Source organism: Astatotilapia calliptera, chromosome 8, assembly GCF_900246225.1.
Source record: "Astatotilapia calliptera chromosome 8, fAstCal1.2, whole genome shotgun sequence".
NCBI lineage: Eukaryota > Metazoa > Chordata > Actinopteri > Cichliformes > Cichlidae > Astatotilapia > Astatotilapia calliptera.
In genome coordinates, this window is record NC_039309.1 from 9,982,053 (window position 1) to 10,006,009 (window position 23,957).

At 40.1% G+C, this 23,957-nt stretch overlaps 2 protein-coding genes across 3 annotated transcripts; both read left to right on the plus strand.

Annotated features, from left to right (window-relative positions):
* Positions 1–287: 287 nt before the first annotated feature.
* On the plus strand, positions 288–15,233 carry LOC113028271 (thrombospondin-2-like). Of its 2 annotated transcripts, XM_026178407.1 has the most exons (22): positions 288–842; positions 1,020–1,212; positions 1,347–1,412; positions 1,521–1,657; positions 2,195–2,785; positions 3,398–3,491; positions 3,613–3,777; positions 4,018–4,194; positions 4,271–4,444; positions 4,754–4,884; positions 5,578–5,712; positions 5,795–6,013; positions 6,120–6,227; positions 6,322–6,481; positions 6,747–6,865; positions 7,829–8,063; positions 8,584–8,811; positions 8,900–9,030; positions 9,143–9,283; positions 9,465–9,562; positions 12,305–12,444; positions 14,864–15,233. In XM_026178407.1, the coding sequence occupies exons 3-22, from the start codon at positions 1,349–1,351 to the stop codon at positions 14,869–14,871; spliced, it is 3,255 nt and encodes a 1,084-aa protein (XP_026034192.1). In that variant the 5' UTR covers positions 288–842; positions 1,020–1,212; positions 1,347–1,348; the 3' UTR covers positions 14,872–15,233. The 2 variants fall into 2 exon arrangements, with proteins under 2 accessions (XP_026034192.1, XP_026034191.1); XM_026178406.1 differs by lacking the exon at positions 14,864–15,233 and having other exon boundaries at positions 12,305–12,461.
* Positions 15,234–15,523: 290 nt separating this feature from the next.
* On the plus strand, positions 15,524–23,390 carry LOC113028272 (potassium channel subfamily K member 1-like). Its single transcript, XM_026178408.1, has 3 exons — positions 15,524–16,279; positions 19,816–20,220; positions 21,979–23,390. The coding sequence occupies exons 1-3, from the start codon at positions 15,928–15,930 to the stop codon at positions 22,281–22,283; spliced, it is 1,062 nt and encodes a 353-aa protein (XP_026034193.1). The 5' UTR covers positions 15,524–15,927; the 3' UTR covers positions 22,284–23,390.
* The last annotated feature ends 567 nt before the right edge of the window (positions 23,391–23,957 follow it).

Genomic DNA, 23,957 nt, shown 5'->3' on the forward strand with positions numbered 1-23,957 from the left:
ACAGAGTCAGGACTTTGAGACAGATCCCAGAACAGAGTGTGCCTTCCGCACAGCATATCACTCCAAGCGTGTCACGCTAGACTCTGCCAAGTAATCTCACCCAACTCTACCTTTTTCTATCCCCTCAGATCTTATTACTTTTGGGCTTTTTCTGACTCCCAGAGCAGTGACAGCACCTGCTTTCACTGTCTCCGTCACTGAACCACTTCCAGGAAGAAACATGGTCTCTGTTCTTATTTGTTCTCCGCTGTGATGTTTCTAGGTATCTGGAAATAGAAAATTTGTTGGGATTTTGTGAGAGTGTGTTTGTATGGGCACAGGCGCATGCATGTGTGCACACACATCTGTGAGATTCATTAGTCCACAAGTGGAGTGTACAGATGGAAAATGTGATTCGGGATGATGATGCCTTTTTGACTCAGCAGGGAGAAGACCAAACAGAGAGAGATCCCAGCCGAAGTAGATGTTTTTGTATTCCATCAGTTTTCTCGTAGCTCACAATCTTCTGCACACAGCACTTCCAAAAGCACACACATGCAAACACACACGCATCGAGCCTCTAATTTTTGCAAAGGATTTATGGTAATGCCAGTTTTCTCGCTGCTAAAATATTGGAAAATTTGTGCAGCCAGTAACAGTGTGTGTTTGTGCCTGTGTGCCTGTTTCGGTGTGTGAGTGTGTGCATTCGTGCATGCAAGTCTCATTTTGGAGAGTGAAGAGTGTAAATGATGTGTCTGGGAAACCTGCATCGAGACGTCAACACACACACAGACACAGTTCCTTCCATCCAGCTGGGTTCCTCGCTGGGAGATATGCAGCCTAGTTCATCGCCAGACACACGGGTAAAATATGGCCCCTGCTCCTGCCACACATACACACACATACACAGACACACACACTCTCAAACAAATAACACTGTTTGAGATTTCTCCCGAACTAACAAAGCTGTCTGCATGTTTCTTACTCAGATTACTCTCTTACCAAACCCATCCCTTTTTTCTTTTCTTTGGATGATTCAGTGACAAATTACTGAGTGAACTGTGCTGGTGATCTTCACTCTGGATACCAAGGTGAGAAGATAATAAAGGAGGGAAGCAATCAAGGAAGAGGAAAAGGAGACATTCCACTACAGCCCCTGCGGAGCTGCAGCAGGGACGAGCCTACTGGCTGTGATTTCTAGTCAGGAAAGGCAGAGGAGCAAGGAGAACGCAGGTATGCATGGTTATTTCTCTCTTTTTGTCCTTCTTTTTCTTTTATTTCCTATGCCTGAGATCTGCTTGGATTCTATATAGGAGGTTACTTTCTATATTTCAAGGTGACTGCATGTGTTATTTATGTGTAAGCAGGAATGGGTTATCTGAGGGGTCTCCTTCAGCTTTTGATATTCCTCTATGCAGCAGGAGTGTGTGCAGGTACCACACATATGCATCAGCACAGTTGCTCCGCCTGTTTCTTTATCATTAAAGCAGAATCATATCTAAATCTTGAAAAGCCCACACATACTCGTGCCTCCTCCACAGGTGTGGATGGCGCAAAGGTCAGCAACTTGTCATCGCAAATCTGTCTTCATCCGTGTGAGGACCTGTTTGGCTTGCTCACTGAGATCCATGGCCTACGTGTTGTGACCAACAACCTGCTCGAAGACTTGGATAGAGTAGTAAGATGCATAAAAGCATGCACATTTATCATGGTATTTGTTAAAATTGTGTTTCTTATTTCCTGATGGTACATTATTTTATAGCAGCATGAGCAAGAATTTAAATATTTTTTAGCAAACAGGTTAAAATGTTGTGTCATTTTTAAGGTAAAAGTAACTTTAAACATGAACATTTTTAAATCTTTTTTTTTTAGATTATTTTTAGATTATTTAAACCAGTAATAGTCCATTTTCAATAACTATGTGTTTACCAAGGTTGTAATACACTTTTTATTCTGTGTCATCACAGAAAAGTTGACTGAATTTAAATTCTGAGAGTAATTCTTTTTCCAGTGCAAATGGCACAAATAAAGGATTTTCTGTCAGGAAGTACTGTGGTCTGTGGCAAATGCCTCTGGGGGAAAAAAAAAAAAAAAACCAAGAGGAAATCTCCCCACAGATATGGCCCACAGTAGTTTGGCTGGTCTCATTCAATATAAATACACAATAATACTTTCTTATTTGAAAAATGTATTTAGCTAATTTTAGTATTTTCAGTCCAAAGAAAATGAAGAGATACGGATATCTTTGGATGAACTCAGTAACAGACATGGCAGTGGTACCAGCAGTGGCAAAGGGAAAGGCCATGGGAGAGGCAATGGGAACGGCAACAGCAGCAGCAGCAGCAGCCACGGCCATGGCCACAGCAACGGCAATGGCAGGGGCAATGACAATGGGAACGGCAACGGCAGCAGCAGCAGCAGCCACGGCCATGGCCACAGCAACGGCAATGGCAGGGGCAATGACAATGGGAACGGCAACGGCAGCAGCAGCAGCAGCCACGGCCGTGGCCACAGCAACGGCAGTGGCAGAGGATATGGCAACAGCAACGGGAACGGCAACAGCAGCAGCAACAGCCACGGCCGTGACCGCAGCAATGGCAGTGGCAACAGCAGCGGCAGTGGCAATGGTAATGGCAACGGCAGTGGCATCAGCAGCAGCATCAGAAGCAGCCGCAGAGGTGGTGATGGTGACAGCAGTGACAATGATCTTGACAGAGACAGTGAGGCGTGGTGCGTGCAGGATGGACGAGTGTACGAGCAGGGGGAGGACTGGGAGGTTGACAGCTGCACCTCCTGTACTTGCCAGGTTTGTGCTGAACAAATCTATTAACTACAATAACACACTGGCAGAATTTCCTGGGGAAATACCATGCAAGCATTTAACTGAATTAAGGATATATAAGAGATAGAGAGCAGATATTAATATCATCATCTACACCAGCAAAGTAAAATGGAAAATTATAAGTGACAACCATTAGCATTAAATTAATCTTCAAGGTAGCTTACCAATGTTTTTATACACAAGGACTTTGGATGACGACTTGACTGCTGCAACTTATTATTGCTTCGCTTCACTCTAATACTTAATAAAAAGCAAATATGCAGCATTTTAAAAATGTCCAACTGTTCCTTTAAACGATGTTTACCAATTGGGGAAGTTTCACTTGTATGCAATGTGGTTTCATTTATTACCAGAAGTTCTATATTTTATGCATGCTTCATCCTCATCCCTACGTCTGTTTCTTTTTATAAGAACCATTATTTTTGTTGAGGATGGGATGAAGGATTAGCCTGACTTGTTATGACTCATGAAAACATACCATTCCTTGCAAGAACTGGCATTCAGCAAAACATCTGGATTCAATAATGTGATATTGTTAGAAAATCTAAATGTATCAACACTGGACTGTCTTGCCAGGATGGAAAGGTGGTTTGTCAACAGGTGTCATGTGCTCCTGTGTCCTGCATCAATCCGTCTTTTGTCGATGGAAGTTGCTGTCCTGTCTGTCTTAGTGAGTATCATTTTTCTGCAGCTGGGATTTTGTCTTTACATGGATGCCAAGATTAATAAATATAATAAAAACACAACAACAACAACGACAACAACACGTCTGTTGTCTGTATGTAATAAAGATGATGAAGACGGCTGGTCCCCATGGTCTGAGTGGACCCACTGCTCCGCCACCTGTGGACGTGGAGGGCAGCAAAGGGGTCGATCCTGCAATGGCATCATGCCGTCCTGCTCTGGCCCGTCAGTCCAAACCCGCAGCTGCATGATGATGAAGTGTGACCGCAAGGGTAAGGCATCACTCTGCACATCGGATCTGTCACCTGTTTCAGCTTAATGCTCTTTTAGTGACTGACTGAGCCAAGTCCTATTCAAAACAGTGAACTGGCAATTCCCAGACGGCGAAAATATGAAACCTCAGACAAATGGAGATCGTAGAGATTCTAATCGTAATTGGAAACATGTTTTGTTCTCTGTACGCTGCTGAGCTGTAGCGGTGGTCTGACTTTCTTTTGTCTTTATTTGTCTAGTGCGTGCTGACGGGAACTGGGGCCTTTGGTCTCCTTGGTCTGCGTGCACAACCACATGTGGAGAAGGAAACATTACACGGGTCCGTCTGTGCAACAATCCTCCACCACAGAAGGGGGGCAAGGGGTGCACAGGTAGCGCCATGGAGACACAAATTTGCAACAACACGCTCTGCCCGAGTAAGTAGGAGCGCACAGCTGCACATTTGAAAGCACTTAAAAGTGGCTCAAAGGTAAATGATGCATTTCGGTGTAGTTGCTGGAGGCTGGACGGCCTGGACTGAATGGTCAGTCTGTTCAGAGACATGTAACGGGGGCCTCATGAGTCGCCAGCGAGAGTGTGTGAACCCCGCCCCTCAGAACGGCGGGAAGCCTTGTGCTGGAGATGCTGTGGACTATGAAGGATGTAACAAACAACCATGTCCTTTAGGTAAACCTTAACCTTGTGCAGCTGTACCAACTAATGTTATTCTACATGCAGGCTAAGCCTCACATACATAGAGAACCTTAATCCCATTTTATTGGAGAGAACATGTTTTCAAACAATTGAGGATTAAGAAATAATATCCTTCACTGTTTGCTCTGCTTTATTCAATTACAGAGGCTTAGGATAGAAAAGAGAAATGATTCGAATATGAATTCCTTCAGAATCATTATGGTGCAATTGACCCACACTTGAACAATTTGCTTTGTGACTAAGTGTAAAAGACTTTTATGTGTAAATTTTTATGCATTTCAGATATGTGCTTGCTTTCTAATCCTTGTTTTCCTGGGGTTAAATGCACAACGCATCGCGATGGATCATGGGAATGTGGACGCTGCCCGTTGGGTTTCAGTGGTAACGGCACTCATTGTGAAGATGAGAATGAGGTAATGAGATTAGACACAGGATCACACTACACAATATGAGCGCAACAATGGCCTAACTTCGCTGATGCATGGCGTAGGAAAGGTCCTCCTCAAAATTCCTTAGCATAATGCTGCATTTCATTGATTTTCAGGGAGTTATCTTTATTTCCTTGCAGTGAATTGTGGCCCAACTTGACAAGGTCAGCAGGGCCGTTTCCAGTGATGATAATGCCTGCCTGTCAGTTGGTTGCATATGTTAAAGTGTCTCTATAACTATGGAATGAATTATTGGGAATTTTTTAGACCTTATGGCTCCCAGATGATGCATCCGAATAACATTGGTGACCCAGATTTTTCCTCTAATACCACATTTATGGTTTTGATTTAAGTGACAAGACAGCTAGATGAACTACCAAGAATTTTGGTACAGATATTCATATTCCTCCAGAGATTAAGAACTTTCATCAGTCATTAACTTTTTGCCTGATGGAATCGTTTTGTCAAAACTTTAATTTTTCCGATACTTATCTGAAGCGCTAATGACATTTCCAGAAGTCAGTGGACTCATTTTTAACTTCTCTGACTTAGTAACCATTGAAATATTCTGTAGTCTGATCCTGACAAAGAGATTTTCTTTCAACACGCGTAACACCTTTGTACAGTTCATGTTTGATATGCTGAACATGGATAATCTCTCAACCTCCATCTCTTCAGTGTGAAGTGGAGGGAGTGTGTGTTACACTGTGCATAAACACAGACCCTGGATTCTACTGCCTGCCCTGTCCGCCGCGCCATAAAGGCACTCAACCGTATGGCCTCGGTCTGGATGAAGCCCTGAAAACCAGGCAGGCAGGTGTTTTTCTCTTTGCTTTGACCTGCAGTCATTAACCGTAGAGACTTTTGGATTCTCAAAGAGCTGCTCTGTTTGTAGGTGTGTGAACCGTATAACCCTTGCAAAGACAACACACACACTTGCCACAAGTATGCTGAGTGTATATACCTTGGCCTGTCGTCTGAGGTCTTGTACAAGTGTGTGTGTGTGGTGGGGTTTGCTGGCGATGGCTCCCTGTGTGGTGAGGACTCTGATCTGGATGGCTGGCCCAATAATAGATTACCCTGCAAGCAGAATGCCACCTATCACTGTGAAAAGGTAAGATATCTACTTCAGCGTGAGCTAAAATCATTCAGACTTGTTGAGAGATACCCGAGCTGCATTCTGGTTGGATACCATTAATCTTTGTTGTGACTGGCTGCAGGATAATTGCCCCATGCTGCCAAACTCTGGACAGGAAGACCTGGATGCGGACGGACAGGGCGATGCCTGTGACCCTGATGATGACAATGATGGCATCACAGATGAAAGGGTGAGACAAAACCACTTTAAAGTCGCCATGATTGAAAACAGGCGTGTCTTGCCGTATGCAAACATCCATGTGAATGTGTGTTTTTTTGACACAGGACAATTGCCCGCTGATGTACAACCCTCGGCAGTTTGATTCTGACAGGGACGGGGTTGGGGACAGCTGCGACAACTGTCCATTTGAAAGCAACCCTATGCAGACAGACACTGATAACAATGGAGAGGGAGACGCCTGCAGCATCGACATAGATGGAGACGGTAAGAACAACTCATTGTACCAGGCCTTGAATGTGCAGCTAGTCTGCTTGGAATCAGGATCAATTGGTGGTAATAAAGTGACAGTGCTGGCAATATAATAACTCAAAAAAAGTAGATATGAACTTGAAAATATAGATGAAATTGAATTTACCGAAACATAGCCTTGATGTATATTATTTGTCTGGTTATGTTCACAAAAAAAATTTTTTTTTAAAAATCAGTCTAAAGGCTGTGTATGTGTGTGTGTTTCTGTCTATTCTTTCAGAGGTTCTGAATGACCGGGACAACTGTCCTCTAGTCTACAACACCGACCAGAGGGACACAGACCTGGATGGTGTCGGAGACCAGTGTGACAACTGTCCACTTCTACATAACCCAGACCAGGTTCTTGAAAAAATCAAGTTTTCAAACATTTTTTTCTTCTGACTTACCCCCAAAACCCTGTCAGATGAATCTACTAATCTGTTTATGAACATACCTTTTATATTTAAATAAGTGCATTTGAGCTCATTTTAAAGTTAGATTCGGACTGCCTCCAGTTTATTTTAAACTCTTTGTGATTATATGTTGCTTACAATTCATTAGTTACAGTAAGAAAACTCCGTCACCCATTAATCAACTACTTTTAGTCACTATTATATTTAAAAACTCTTCATTAAATGCTGCTGCCACAGGTTAGCTAATGTTTAGAAAGCTATTTTGTTTATTGATGCTTTGAGCTAGCAGTTCCAACTGTGAGACATGTTTTAGTTAATTATTTCCAACTTTTGATTTTAGAGAAATATTTACTTATTATGTTTAATTAATAATTTTAACTGATAATTCATACAATTAGCTAACGCTTGTAACTGGTCGCCATATTTTTAGCTTATCATTTCCAGCTTTTGGTTGGATGGATGATGATGATTTGGGCTTGTTTTGCCCAAATCATAGGGTCTGGTCACTTTATTGAGTCAACCATGAACAAATATGCATAACATAACAAAGTATTCTATCAAATGTAAGCCTATCTCTCCAACAGTTAAAGCCTGGCTGGAACTGGGCCATGCAACAGTATAATGATCCCAAGCACAGCAGTAAATCTACAACAGAAAAAGAAAGTATCTAGGTAGTGCTATAGTCCCAAAACTCAACTTGATTGAAATGCTGAGGTAGGACCTTAAGAGAAACCGTAAGATTTAATTTCATTTAATTGTGACCTCTTTTTTATTTATTTATATATTTTAGCTAATTTCTCATCTAATCCGAGCCCCCAGGCTAATACAGAAGTATTCCCTGCACTAAATAAATAATGCTGTTTGTAGTGACCCAAAACATATTATACACTACATCCACATGTGTTGGCAGCTTGACTCTGACAGTGACCTGGTGGGAGACATGTGCGACGACAATGAGGACATCGATGAGGACGGCCACCAAAACACTCTAGACAACTGCCCCTATATTGCCAACAGCAATCAGGCTGACCACGACAAAGATGGAAAGGGAGATGCTTGTGACCATGACGACGACAATGACGGTATCCCTGATGACCGTGACAACTGCAGACTGGTACCCAACAGGGACCAGGTAGACTCTGATGGTTAGTGTTGTTACAGCTGAGCTATCCTATCCTAGTCTACCCAAGGAGGCAAAATAGAAAGTAAACAGGGATGTTTCAAATCAATAAAAAAAAGTGAGCAATTTGATTTCATTTAAAAATAAAATAAGACCTGATTCCCATTCTAGCCAGTCATAGGTGTGTCAGGCTTTACATAGCTAATATCAAAATACAGACATGAACAAATAGTTTGCTGTCACACAGGGAAAATAACTTGTACAATTTATGATTAATGGATTTTGCAGTCATGAAATAAAAGTTTGTGACTATCAGTCCAGTTTCCATTGCTTTAGGTCATATTGATCTTGGACATCAACATAAACACTTAATGGCTCTCTGTAGTGTAATTAATAATACTTAAAAGGTTGATCTATCCACCATCATACATGGTTTTCTTAGTACATTTTCATGTTATCTTGTCCAGTTCTTTTCCCCCATCTTGGCAAAAAATAATAAGGAAAAGTCAAGTTACACTTGTTCTCTTTTTTCTTTATTCTTTCAGGTGATGGCAGTGGAGACGCATGCTTTGATGACTTTGACAATGACAGTATTCCAGATGCGTTGGATCCCTGTCCCCTGAACCAGGATATTGGGTCTACAGATTTCCGGAAGTTTCAGGTTGTTTTGTTGGACCCTAAAGGCACCACGCAGTCTGACCCCCTCTGGGTCATCCGCAGCCAGGGTACAGAGCTGCTGCAGATTGCCAACTCTGACCCCGGGATCGCTTTAGGTGAGATTAACCATAAAAAACACTAAACATATAAGACATATAATGAAAGTGATTAGTCAACATGAATAATATTCCTGTGTCTGAACAGGATACGACAAGTTCAGCGCCGTGGACTTCAGTGTCACATTTTATGTAAATACTAACCGAGATGACGACTACGCAGGGATTGTGTTTGCCTATCAGTCCAGTCAACGCTTCTACGTTGTCATGTGGAAACAGGTGCGAGCTGAACGCTGACTCTTAATTCTCACAAGCAATAAACTTAAAATACATAATAGAGAACATGTAACCATTTCTCTCCACCACATTGATTTTTTTTCTGTAAGCGCAGGTGTCTCAGGCCTACTGGGAGAAAAAGCCAACCAAAGCTTTCGGCACTGCTGGAGTCTCAATCAAACTGGTCAACTCAAACACAGGACCAGGGGAGTATCTGCGCAATGCTCTGTGGCACACAGGAAACACTAGACACCAGGTTAGAATGAGTAAACTCATAAATCTGCCACCTTTTTATTGTGCTTTCAGTATCATAAAAAATACAAAGAAAATCTTATCTTAAAAGATAACACTTTCTGAATATTAAATTGTTTGGCGCAGTAAACATTAGATACTCTGGTAAATATGATTGTCCTCCGTGGCGCCTGAATATGTTTCAGGTCAGAACTTTGTGGCACGACCCCAATAAAATTGCCTGGAAGGACTACACACCCTACCGCATGCACCTTATCCACCGACCCAAGACTGGGTTTATCAGGTACAAACCATAATGTAAAGTGTCACCACAACTGTGGTTTGATTTATTATGGATTATTGATTCTTGAAAGAAGCAGTGACCCCAGAATATGCAGCATATATTTATTTCTGACAGAAGATATTGCTCTGTGAAGTAGTTATACTTCTGGGTTTTTCCATGAAAGATCAGTGAATCCTCCCACCTGACCCACTCAGAATCAACTTAAAATATGATTAAATACAGCTAGAAGATTAGCCTCGTATCAAAATGTAGGAAAAAGAGACTTTTCATATGCTATCCCGTAACTTGTTTTGACCAGCAACCTATCCCACATGATGATTTAAGTATTAAAAGTTTATCCCAAATGCACTTTTTGAAGTTTTCTCTGACACATGTTTCTCTTACTCTACATCATCAACATTTAATTGGGCCAATGTTGCTTTGAAACTATGATATATCCCATGAGATTGATGCTCAAAGTTGGTTACAGAGAAAATCATGCTGACAAAAAATGAGATTTGGGCTTTAGCTTGTGACACATGGAGTGGGTGTAAAATGAATTTTGCTGTTGTTTTTAACAGAGCTTAGATGTCAGGCCTGAAAATTTCTTGTGGCTAGCCCCTGTAGTCAGGAAGTCATGAGGGTTTAGATATGCTAGAGCAAAATAATATGATTAAAAAGTGCGTCCTTATCTCCGACAGTCATGTGAAAAAGAACGTTTTTCACAGGACTCTTTGCATTCCTTCTTTAGCAACAATAACTTGATGTTATCATTTTCTGTTTGACGTGATCAGTCTCTCACGTCCTTGTGGAGGATTATGGCCCGATCTTCTTTACAGTGGTGAATCGGCTCATTGAGGTCTCCGAGCATTTGTTTATGCACAGCTCTCTTAAGGTCTCGCCACAGCATATCAATCAGGTTGACGTCTGGACTTTTATTGGGCCATTGCATCACCTTGATTCTTTTCTTTTTCAGCCATTCTCCTATAGATTTGCTAGCCAAGCTGTAGGTGTCATATAGATGGTGTCAAGTTTGACTCTAGAATACTTTGGTATACAGGGAAGCTCATGGCTAACTCAGTGGCTGTGCGGTGCCCAGGTCTTGTGGCCGCAAAACATATACAAATCATCACACCTCCACTACTGTGCTTGACAGCTAGGTTGAGGTAAAGTCTTTTGCATTACTTAAGTCCTATGGAAGCATTAAGGGTGTACTTAGTTTGTCACAGGACTCATGGCAAAGTTTTCAAGTTTTATCATGACTGCATGACTTTTGATTGCCTGTAATGGGTTTTTTCATAGTATTAAGGCAAATTTTTTACATGCTTTCATTAGATACACTTACACAATAACCTAAGTTTAAAAAAAACCCCAGATATACTGAGATGAAACATTTGTCGCTCGGCTGGTTTTTTGTATTTGGAACCTGGATTTAATTTATATTTTTGGGGTTGAGCTGTCATAAACAGCTGTCACAGCTGGATTATGATCTTGGAATCCACCAAACTTTTAGAATTAGATTGGCAGGTTTCCTCAGGAGAACTCGAGCTCTTTTCTAGTGGAAACAACTGAACATTTACAGCTGAACATTCAGGTATTATTGGCTTGGCTTTTATAGGACCATACCAGTATTTTTTAACCCAATTACTACCCACGGAATACATTATTGCCTATTATTTCCAAAGAAACTTCTTAATTTTAAGTCAAAATCCAACTTGCAGGCAGGAATTTTAGACATTTGTGATAGCGCTGAACATGCCTGTGTATATTTGCATGTATGGCAAACTATTAAAATTAATGTTATTATAGGTAAAAAATAGAAAAATCTGGGCATGTTCTTTGAAATAAAATTTTTGTGGCCCAGTTCAGGTCATGTAGGTTTTAGTGCAACAACAATCTGCAGAATGACTTCTTCAATCTGTGGAAATCACATTTGTGTCAGCCTGAAATGTTCTTACACTCGAGGACATCATCAATCTCTAAGAGTTATTTTATGATAACAGTGTAATTCACTTTCCAAGTCCAACCCACTTCTCCTCAACCTGCCACATCTACTTCTGTTTAGTTGTATTTCTCACTAATAGCCTGGATAAAAAAAAAAAAACAACAACAAAATAAAAACAACCCCAGGCTACGAGTTCTCTGTGCTCTGTGCTGTTTATGTGCAGATGGGGAAAACAACAGCATTGCCATAGTGAGATTTCCAATCTGGAAAAAACAGAAGTCAGAGAAAAAAGCTGTTATGTGACAGATTTGAAAAAATACTCTTTTTTGATACATGCTGTGGCAGTGCTGCATTCCTGTTACTGAATGACTGTACTGGAGAATGAATGTACAACTGTACACTAAGTGAATGTGAGGCTGAAAAGAAGCTCCTGCTCTTTGACTGTGAAGGACGGACATGTATTGATATTTTGGATACTTGCTCCAAAGCTCCATTGTAACTGCTATGAATATATCTCCAACTGACATCACGTCCTCTGTGATGTCCGTGAAAAAAAAGTTAAGTATGCAACGTCAAGAAAAACGTAAAGTGTGAATTTATAGTAACTTTGCGAAGGACAAGCAGAAAAAGAAGAAGAATAGAAAAGATACCTCAAAAATGTCCTTGATGATACTATTTGAAATTGAAATGCCTTTAGTTACTTTCTGCAGGTTATCTTGCATTTTACTTATGATTTTAACTTAAATTTAATGTGAACATAGTAGTGTTGTACTACGGCTGATTTGCACTGGGTTGGCTATACTGTGCTTCCTTTGCAGGGTGGTGGTGTACGAGGGCAGGGACATTTTGTCCGACTCGGGGGCCGTGTATGACCACACCCTGGCTGGAGGCAGACTGGGACTGTTTGTGTTCTCTCAGGAACATGTTATCTTCTCAGACCTCAGATATGAGTGTAGAGGTAAGACATCCTGCTAACACTTTATATTAAGTGAAACAAAAATGTGCCTTTTTAGTAAAGTGCAAGTGAGGAATGGATCAGCAATGGCCTGATAGTAAACGCTCATTGATAGTTCCCTAATAAATCCAGCTCTTGGCATTCCATGTGAAAAATATTATTTACTAAAGAATCAACTGGGAGATCCTGTGTTAGTGAATCATTAGGTACCGGTGAGTTCATAATTATCCTTGCCTTAACAACTTGCCACTGTCCTCATAACTCAATACAGTAATTACTTACACTGATTACTTGTTGCTCTTTTTATGTGGCATCAAGGACCAAAGCATACTTCAGTGGTTTCTCATTATTTCAGGTTTACCTTACCATTAATTACCCCCTGCCTCCTGTGATTATGCACAGATTATTAACATGTTATTATATGACTGGCATGGTGAAGGCAAATTTTAGTGTAAGAAACGTAAATAAGTTGTTCCTCTAGTAGTTTCTACATTACATTTTTATGGTGTTTGCCTTTATTATGTTACAAAGAATTAAGTTATTCATATAAGTGCGTTTGAATGTTGAATACTGAGATACTTTTTGAGGACCCTGCTCTTTTTAAAATTTATTAAGTAATTATGGACTACAGGCAATGGAGGAGTCATGCTGAAAAAATCTGTAACTACTAAGTAACTACTTTGTATGAGGTTTTGCAGCAGTACGTATACAGATAACTGCACTAACTGGTCAGTTCATTAGGTACAATTTGCTTGTACTGGTTTGGACCATCTTTTCTCTTCAGAATTGCCCTAATTCTTCATGCCACAGATTCAACAATGCGCTGGAAACATTCCTAAGAGATTTTGACATGAACATGAGACGCAGTTGCTGCAGTTTTATTCACTGTACATCTACAACGTGAATCTCCCGTTCCATCACTTCACAAACATGGTCTATTGGATAGAGACCCTGTGTCTGTGGAGGTCATTTAAGTACAGTGAACTCGTGTTCGGGAAACACTGTGGTCATAAAGGAATGGACATGGTCAGCAACAATACTCAGGTCAGATGTGATGATTAAATGATACTCAGTTGGTACTAAGAGGCCCGAAGTTTGCCAAGAAAATATCGCCTACGCCATCACACCAACAACAACGTGAACTGTAATTGTAAGGCATGATGGATTCATGTTCTCATGTTGTTCACACCAAATTCTTATTATACCATCCAAGTGTCAGAGCAGAAATTGGGACACATTTCATCTTACGTTGTTTAATTGCGGTGAGCCCATGCAAACTGTAGCCTCAGTTACCACAGGAGGGACACCAAGTGTGGTCTTCTGCTGCCGTAGCCCATCTGCTTCAAGGTTCAATGTGTTGCTCCTCTAGATACCTCGGTTTTAACGAGTGGTTATTTGATTTACTGTTGCCTTTTTATCAGCTCAGAGCAGTCTGCCATTCTCCTGTGACCTCTGGCATCGACAAGCCATTTTTCTCCAAGAGAACTGCTGCTAACTGGATATTTTCTCCTTTTTTGGACCATTCTCTGTAAACCCTACAGATGGTTGTGTGGAAAATCCCAGTAGATCAGTCCTTTCTGAAATACTCAGACTAGCCCATCTGGCACTAACAGCCATGCCACATTCAAATGCGCTTAAATCACCTTTCTTCTCCATTCTGATGCTCGGTTTGAACTTCAGCGTGTCCTCGTGACCATATCTACATGCCTGAATGCATTCAGTTGCTGCCATGAAATTGGCTGATTAGCTATTTGCATTAGCAAGCAATTGACCAGGTGTGTCTAACAAAGCAGTGAGTGTATGAAGTAATTATTACTTAATAACTTATTAATATAATACATCCTAGCTTGTTCTTTATTTACTATAAAGTCCTAGACCAGGAGTTATTAGGTAGGTACTGATGAATTTTTCATTAGCTATAAGGTCATTCCTGAAGCATTCCTCACTCATTCTTTAGTAACTAAGCAAGCTTTTGAGTCAGTTAATTTTGCCCTCTGCTGCTGTGGGTGATGTATAAAACTTGTAAGGTGTATTGTACACCTTAAAGGTGGTACAATACACCACCTTTAAGGTAAAACCTAGAGTAGTTTCCTATCTGACGATCAGGCACCTCTTAAAGATCACAAGATTAGTATAGGAGAGAAAAGGGGGGCGGAGTCCAGCAGCACAAATCTGTGGCCATTTTTTTTTACACTTTTCGAAATAATTGTACCTTTTGTGCTTTAAACACTTTATTAAATTAATTTATCTACTTTTTTTTATAGTGGAACCATCTGAAATGTATTGTCATATCAGCAACTGTACAACTGTCAAAAAGTGCAATGTTTTCTGTGTTGAACTTACCTTACCTACTATCACTGCTTCAGATCATGTCTCCACACAGCAGTTCCTAAAAGTGGCTATTTTTCTTTTTGATTCTTAGATAACTGAATTATTGTCTCGGGATAATTTGGGAATTCCACAAATATCCACCAGAGAGAGAGAGAGGATACACCAGACTCAGGCGTTAATCCAGCCAAGACTATCAATTAATGACCATCCTCTATCTGTCAGCTTTGTATGCAGCAGTATTGATTTCAGGCTGTCTCATTCACTGTATATTACTGCTCTGACAGCATCTCTAATGACTGTAACTTCTTGTTGCTTTTCATTTTGTGCTTCCCTAATGGCTGTAAATAATTATTTATTGCTAGATGCCAGACATGAGAGGGAAAGATGCAAAGATAAATTGATGATGGAGTAAGTGGAGCACATGTCTGGCGGTTACTTATCAATAAAATGTTTTTTTTTAATCAACTGTTCCTTTTTTCTTTTCTGATGACGCCAGTAGCTCACAGTATGCACACACACACACTCGCACACACACGACTGTAGAAACATGGTCTCTAGCGTCTTCTAGTGGTAAAGGTGTTAATTACAAACAACGAGGATTTTCAACGCTCTGATAAAACTGTCCACGGGGATATGGAGGAGTAAAAGTGTAAGAAAATGGAAGCACACAAAGTTTAGATAACACATAAGTTTATTCAAAAACAGTGTTTGAATTTTTTTTTTTAGAATAATAAAGAAGAAAATGGGCTTGGAAAGTATAGGGTGTATCCTAACCCCTATAAAAGATGGTCTTTTGGTTTAAAATGATGTTCTGCTGTTTTAATAATGCAAAATGTATGTTTGGTCGCAGTAAATCTGGGTCACCGAAGAAAGCTGACCTTGCTCATGATTTATTAATTAATTTCCATTGACTCAAAACAGAAAACCCGTTCGACCGGCTTGAGAGGGAAGTGCAGTTAAAGACGCACTCCACCTGGTAAGGTGAATAAGTGACGTCACCACTGCCCTACCACTGAGGAATGAAGAATGAGGAAGACGAGTCCATCCACCGAGTACAGCATAGAAGTCTCTACCAAAAGATTCCAGGATTTCTATTTATTTAAATTAAACTGAGTACTTTTTTTTTTTTAAATAAACAAACTTTAAGCAAGTGGGATGGTACGCGGGTGCACAAGAGGCGCGTGCCGTCGGTTTATAGACAGACACCAGTCAGCGTTGAATTTCGGCCTGCTGGTTGTCGCTTACATCCTTTACCTCATCGTCGGCGCCGGGATCTTCTCCGCCATCGAGCTGCCGTACGAAGACGCGCTCCGGCAGAAGCTCAAAGCGGATCTACGGGACTTCCTGAGGAACAACTCCTGTGTGTCTGACGCTCGCCTAGAGGAGCTCCTGGCCCGCGCTCTCGAGGCCAGTAACTATGGAGTGTCCATCCTGGGTAACGACACCCAGCGTAGCTGGGACTTTGTGTCCTCCCTGTTCTTCACCAGCACCGTGCTGACCACAACAGGTGAGTCCAACGGATACAGGTGTTCAGACTTTAAAAGCCTTTGCTTCGAGAGTCGAAAATGTGAGTGGCCCATTTAGCTGAATAAATGTAAATTTGTGGCACGCTTTATAAACAGGTTTCCTCGCTGTAACCAGGGCCGTGCAGAGAGGTTTAAAGGGGCGGGTGCTCAAAGTTAAAAAGGGGCACATTGAACCATGCTGAATAACAACAACACACATTCATCAAGAATCTAATATGGGAAGGGCAGGGCTGTGTTGATCTGAGACTGTAGACATTAAAAAGTCCACAGGAGAGATGGTAGCTGATTAAACAAGTTTCATGAGATAATAACAAAATGCAAAGATTGGTGACAGCGCTTGGAACCATAAGTCAACAAAAAACTGTGACATAAACTCGGCTCTGCCTGTGAATCACTCTTTGCTTCTCTTCTTCCTTCCATCGCATCATTTCATATATCACTCTCCACTTGCTGTCTATCTGAGAACAAGGCACAACTTGCTATTGCAATAAACTATAATCTAATTATCCACACCTAACAACTCTTGCACTTAATCTATAATAAAATGATGACAGCAAAATGTTATAGCCCTGCCTTTAGTAGCCTCATACAGCTCCTACTGTTTCCTCCTCATGTCCTTACCAGCCATGTCTGCACAATGTTATATCATGAGTAATAATTTAAAATAATCCATCTAAATAAAACACACACATGCAGGTGCACACAGTGACATTTTAGACCTTCTTCAGAATACTGTATATACTATGGGCATCTCGGTGCTGATCCAGAATCCTTACATTATTATTTATTACTAGAGCTACAATAATAAAGCAATGAGGAGGGGGAAGTAATAAATATGAAATAATGTATTTATGATGATTCCATTTGTTTCACTATCCACTCTGTGCAGGGGCAAAGCTTATTACATTTTTAAACTGTAGAGATACAATCATTTTACTGCTGTAAAATCCAAATTTTGTCTTATTTAAAATATAAATCTATTATAATCTGCTTCTTAATGTATGTTCTTTAAAATACAGCGTGTGTTTTTTAATATATTATAATTATAATAATGCACAATTATGTGGACATGCATATTAGATCGTTTTTAGTGAAATATAATCCCTCCAGAAAGGCAGGAAATGCCCAGAAACTTACTTTAAAACTAAACATGTTTCTAAATACTTTAAAACTAAATATGTTCCCTAAAACGGTGACAGAGCTACAGACCCATGACAGCCTTACACAGGTAGCCAGCAGCTATGACCAGCACTACTTGTGCAGTTAATAAAAGGACAGGTAATGTTTGTCACGCTGTTGCACACACAGCACGCTCGTTTGTTTCAGTTTGTCAAATTGCCACAAGACAGCTTACCAACGTGTACGTAATAAGCTAATACTCCTGGGTGCTACACACTACAGTGTACGCTGTACACCTACTTACTGGTTTTGTCGCATCAGTCTGTGTCTCTGAGTTAACTTGTGTTTCTCCTACAGCTCCGGAACGCTAAAAATGCGCGTGCTCTTTGTGAGCTCGTTCCCGGCTCGTAACCAGCGCGTTCTGCCGTCGAGGGCGATCATTGGTTAAATGTGATCATGTGACTGATGCAAGCCAGATCCTTTTATTTAGCAAAACTGTGATTAATAGTTAAATATTATTGTTGAGGGGCACAGACAGGACTCCGCACGCACACACACATAAAAAATAAATAAATAAATTAAAAAAAATTTAAAAGTTGCCTCAACAAAAGGGCACTTTGGGCACTCATCAGGAAAGGGGCGGGTGCTCAAGCCCCTCTAGCCCCCCCCCCTCTGCACGTCCCTGGCTGTAACTAATAAGTCTATGGTTAAAGATCCCCTGTAGCCACTTTTAACACATTGGAAAATAATGTGGTTTGAATAATAAATGTTTAGGATGTTCATTTTTTTCTTTCCAAAGGAGAAAAAATATAGTAGTTAAGGGAATGAATTATTAACTGCATTGGACTTTAAATAACCTTCAAGTTCAGACAAGTATGTAGAATTACAATAGACTAGCTTTAAATTTCAGTTTATCCAGTTTATCGCATGTCACTGAGCAGTCCTTACCTTTAAATATAACCTGTCTCCTTCCTCTCCTGTCCTGTGTTTCTTACATCATTCTCCATCTCTCAGTGAAGTTATCTCAAACTCTTTTCTCTCCCTGGGAAATACAGCAGCCGTACCTTTTGCTAGCAGACACTGTGTGACAAACTGCACACAAGCAGTTTGTGTTTTTACTGATCTTTGTTGAACTTACAGAAACATTGCATTTGAAATGACCTGCCACTTACAAAGGATACTTCCTTTCTGTTCGCTCTAGTGATGGATACACAAATAGGAATATCTTTTCTGTTTTACCGTTCCCTCCATTTATCCTCAAATCGATTTGATGTTTTAAGGCACGCAGTGAAGTGAAACAAAAACTTCCCTCAAACGTGTTAAGCCTAAAGTAACAAACCTGTTTTAAAACTGCAACGAGAAGAAAGTACTCGTAAAAGTAAAAATGAATAATCAAATAAAGCACAGATGCTGGAAATGTTTACTAAAGACAGTAATGAATTTGTTACTTTGTTACTGATATACTTTTCTGTTACCTCAGTTTAATGTGAGCAAAGAGAAATGACATAAAAATAGCTCCCTTGGTCATTTGGACATGTACGGTAAGTGAACGAACAGTAAGCAAGCCGTGTTAAATGGTGGAGAAATTCAATATATCATGTAATAATGTTTTGTGTATTTAAGTCAAGATTAACCAAGATGAGAAAAATCCCTCTGCCTAATTTTATTGATCAAGGTCTAGCTTAAATGTCCTTTTATAAATAGTGTGTGTTTCAAGGTGTCTCTATTACATGTATTGTTATTGTATTGTATGAATTTTGGTCCAGATTCTATAAATAATCCATGAAAGCAGTATTTGTCCTGCCTTTCAGGGCCTTTGTATAAGTAATACACTCAGGAAAGTAGTATTTTTATCAGACATATCAGTAAATGCGTCTCTAGAAGAATAAATCCTTATCTCAACTCATTTGTTTTTTTAAGATAAATAAAAAAAACGATAAGTTTTTGTGCAAACCTTCAGCATTTGTCGCCAACACTTCTTGAGGGTGAGACTTTTATGTTTATATGAATGCATGAATTTATTTATTTTTCAGTTTTCTGGAGGTCTAGGAGGGCCTTTGAGATATAAGTTTATAATGGCTATATTAGCATTTTAACAGAGTAGTTGTTGCATCACATACGACATGGCACAAGTGGTAGCTTATATTAACCAAAAGGAAACTAATAGGCAGCATGAAATCATGCAAAGTTTACAGAGGATATCCTAAAAAATGTTAAAAATAAATAAATAATTTCTTTATTTCTATAGCCTGCTTCATTTTAAGACTTGACGAGTCTTGTTTGACGCTAACTACAGTTAGTTTTCACAAATCCCGGGTGAATCCTGGAGGAGAATTCCTCCTTTTATTACTGTAACTCTGTAATTTACATAGTGCTGCATGTTTTGTTGTGTCTTCAGGTTATGGCCACACTGTTCCTCTCTCTGATGGGGGGAAGGCTTTCTGTATCTTCTACTCCCTCCTTGGCATCCCTGTTACCCTCTTCTTCCTCTCTGCTGCGGTTCAATGGATCATGTCCGTGGTCACACGTCGTCCACTGTCCTACTTCCATCGACGATGGGCTATGTCTAAGGCACACCTGGGAGTCATCCATGCTGCCTTCCTTGCCTTCATCACGACCCTTATCTTTGTAATTATCCCTGCATGGATCTTTGTCGCTCTCGAGGAAGACTGGAACTTCCTAGAGGCTCTGTATTTCTGCTTCATCTCTCTGACAACTATTGGCCTTGGAGATTATGTACCAGGAGAAACTCCCAGTAAAGACGTAAATCCACACCCACACCTCTACCGGCTGGCCATTACAGGTGAGTAGAATTTAAAAAGGCAGTCACATTTTTTAAATCTAATATATCATGAAATAGATCATTTATGTTGTAAAAAGAAACAATTAAATATCAAAATCTGGAATATTTTTTGGGCTTTCTCTTGCCTATAAGATAGTTTTTAGTGAAAACAGAGAAGACGCACAGTAAAGGCCTTCATGTCTCCTGCTCAACCTCTGAGCTAAACCGACACCTAGAAATTCCTGACTTTTAATAAAATATCTATATAAATACACCCTTTGTTCCAAAGACACAATGTGTAAAATGCCATCTATCATGCTACAAGGTTATTGGATCATTAGAAAATAAAAAGAAGCAATTCAAATATAATTATGTTTTCACAACTAAAAGCTGTTCTATTGATTTAAAAAGTCAATAAACACATGGAGAATCAGGCTCAGTGACTCTGAAAATAAGGTAAACGTCTTCTGATATTCATCAGAGTTTTTCTAAGAATTGAGCCACCCATTCATGATCTTCCCCTTTGCTAAAGTCAGTCAGCAGGCTAGGCAGGATATTCTAGACATCCTTCTCCCCAGTTCCTCCTGCCAGATTACGAGGATTTCCCATGCCAGATGAGATATATAGTGTGTTTTGAGTCTATCCCAGGGTCTTCTCCCAATGGGACCTGCCCAGAAAATCTCCAAACACCTAGTAGGCATTGTAAGAAAATGCCTGAACCATCTCATCCGGGTCTTTTTAGCATGGGGTAGCAGTGCTTTCACTCCCAATTCCCACCAGCCATTACTCTCTGTTTGGACATTATAGAGAACCTGAACAACTTATACACAGGTGTGCACTACTTTCTTCATACAACAGTGCAAAGTGGCTTTAACAGGAGTACAAAGGGGGGTGGAGTGCGCAACTAAGCAAGTAAACAAGAACATCACAGTTTCTGTTTCTAGAGTTAGGAAGCTCCCTAAATGATAACTGTAAGAGCCAGATGCTTTAGTTAGTAATACGTAGTGTTTTAATAAACCTTTAGCTTTTTGGCAATTTTCTTTAAAGAACAGCCTTCATTTCTTATAACAAAAATACTCTGATGAGTTTTAAAAGAGAATGACTTAATCAAATCCATAAAGGTGAATGCTTCATATTTTCTTCATCATGTGCATTGGATTTTAAAGATTTTCATGAGGTTTAATGCTAATGTCAGCATGCTAACATAATCACACTGACAATACTAACATGCCAGTGTTCACCAGGTGTGATATTTACTTTGCTTGCCAGTGTGGGATAGTATGTTTGCATCCCTCCATAACTTATATGGAGGGATGGGCAGTTGTATTTTTGGGCATCTGGCAAATGTAGATCCAGCATCAGCTCGTTAGTTCTGTTATCAACTCTGAAGGCAATAAGTGCATAATGACTTTGCTGTGGGTGTTCATTTTGGGGATGTGTTTTAAAGCTTGTAGGCTGAAAATGATTGCCTGCTGCGTCCAAGAATGAACAAAGGGAACTGTTTGCGTTGAGGGCCTGACAGATAATTACTGAGGCGAAACATGCTATTAATCTCGTTAAGCCAAGGGGTTCTTCAGAGTCAGGTTATAATTTTCCGTCGGCTCCATGTTGCAGCGGCTCCTTTCACCGTGACACCTTTTTTTTTCAGTTTTGTTTGTTGGTATAAAAAATTCTAGGTGTTCCTGTAACAGTAGTAATGTTACAAATTCATCAAACAAAGCAGTCCCTGTTATTTTATCTGCACCTTTTATTTACTGACCAATAAAATTGCTCTTCCAGTCTACTTGCTGCTGGGCTTGGTGTGTGTCCTGGTTGTGCTGGAGACATGTTGGGAGCTTCCCCAAATGAAACGCCTTAGACATCGATTTTATGAAGAAAACCTTCGGGAACTGGACTCAGAGACCACCAACATCATCGACCGTGATCAATTGAGCGACCAGCTGGCCGATACTGCAGATCATGTGATAGATCACCCAGCAACCATCTCTTCTGTGTCAGAACAGGCTGCATCCATACGACAGAACGGGAAGTCAGCGCCTTACACCCTGGCATCAGGAAGTGCTCTTAACGGAAAACCGAGATGACAGATTGTGTTGGCTTCCAGGGTATTTTAGTACAAACTGTTCTTAAGGGGCTGTGTAATATTCTCCATGCATGGCTGCACAGGACGTACCGGCTTTGACCTCTTTCTATGTCTAGAGTTTATAAGGAGTCTGAACAAATTTATATATATATCACCATCTAAGCAAAGTTATTTAAAAAAGCGATTGCTCTTTTCCATTGCCAAGAATGAAGTGTTTATCAGCATGGCATTGTTTCCACCCTTACTGTGCAATTCCCTGCCGATAGAGATCTTGGCACAGAGGAAGGGCTGGGCCCCCCAAACAGAGGGAAACCCCCACAAGTTTCCATTTCCTGCCAAGTTTTGATGTTGAAATTCCAAAGCAGCTAAGTCTGCTCCAGAGGATTTAACATCCACTCTTGGCACGTTTCATAATCTATGGTGGTATTTGCATAGGAAATTTGCCTTCTTGAAAACAGTAAAGCAGTACCAGAAGAATCAGGCGTGTCGTCAGTGAGCCCTGTGTACATTATATACAGGAATTACAAGAAGATCAGGTGATAGCAAAGAATACAAATGTTTTTGTTCATGGTTCCTTACAAGTTATGATTAGCCTTCAGTTCTTGGTGGAATGTAGAAAATCAAGTGGTAAAAACCCTGCAATGTGTCGCTTCTTGACACTAGAGGGCAGCACTTTCATATTACAGTTGGATTTCCATGAAGCTTTTACTTGAAATTGCTATCTCATGCTGTTTAGGGATGTATTTCTTTAAAAGTGTAACCAAGGTGCAAAAATATGTCATTTTTAACACTGTGGGAGATGAAGGAATATGCCGAAAGACGTTTTAGTAGCAATAAAACAAATATACAATTAATGCTGGATGTTTTATGCCTGCAGTTATTTCTGTTTTTACTCACAAAGCAGCTTTAAAACAGACTCAAATCTTGACAATCAGAAATAATTGTTTTTTGGAGGGTTTTTGTTAAGGGATTCAATGAAAAGCAGAACTTTGAAATTGTTGGTTTGTTGTTGTTTTTAATCAAAAATCATTTGTTTTTTGGGATAAAATGTAAATGCATCATGAAACATTAAAGAGAATGAGTGATTATGTTTTTAACAAGTGTAAAAGTGCCAATCTGATTTTTTTTTATAAACTTTAGTTATTTTATTTATACAGTAGTATCTTCACATTCACATGTTCATTATTTAAGACACTTACATGCAGACTGACGTGGGTACAAGCACACTTTCAGGTGTCACACATTCAAACTCAGACATGCACACACACACACACACACACATACACTCTTATACAGGAAATGTCCTTCAAGCAGGGATGCACAACTTACTCCTTTGTGGGAGACACTGTTATCCTTCAATCCGTATGACCTTTAACCTCCCCACTACCTAGTAAAACAGTCAACACAAACACAAACATTTGCAAATGTCCTCTATCTCATTTGCCACTCACACATACTCACAGTGCAGTGCAAAAGTCTTAAGCCACCCTTCATGTCTTTATTTCTTGCTTGGAAAATGGGGGATGGGGTAGTGATTTAATAAAACATACAAATATACATGGAAACACAATAAAACACAAGCAAAAAAACGGTTTTTACAAATGCAACAAATCAGAAGGTTGAACTACTTTTATTCTTTAACCCAGCCTTTTCTCTCTTGGGCAAGATTTCTTGT

Coding starts and splice junctions, on each gene's coding strand:
- LOC113028271 (XM_026178406.1), top strand. CDS start 1,349: ATGGGTTATCTGAGGGGTCTCCTTCAGCTTTTGATATTCCTCTATGCA. Junction 1,658..2,194: donor TCGAAGACTTGGATAGAGTA/GTAAGATGCATA, acceptor TAGTATTTTCAG/TCCAAAGAAAATGAAGAGAT. Junction 6,228..6,321: donor ATGGCATCACAGATGAAAGG/GTGAGACAAAAC, acceptor TTTTTGACACAG/GACAATTGCCCGCTGATGTA.
- LOC113028272 (XM_026178408.1), top strand. CDS start 15,928: ATGGTACGCGGGTGCACAAGAGGCGCGTGCCGTCGGTTTATAGACAGA. Junction 16,280..19,815: donor CACCGTGCTGACCACAACAG/GTGAGTCCAACG, acceptor TTGTGTCTTCAG/GTTATGGCCACACTGTTCCT. Junction 20,221..21,978: donor CTACCGGCTGGCCATTACAG/GTGAGTAGAATT, acceptor TTGCTCTTCCAG/TCTACTTGCTGCTGGGCTTG.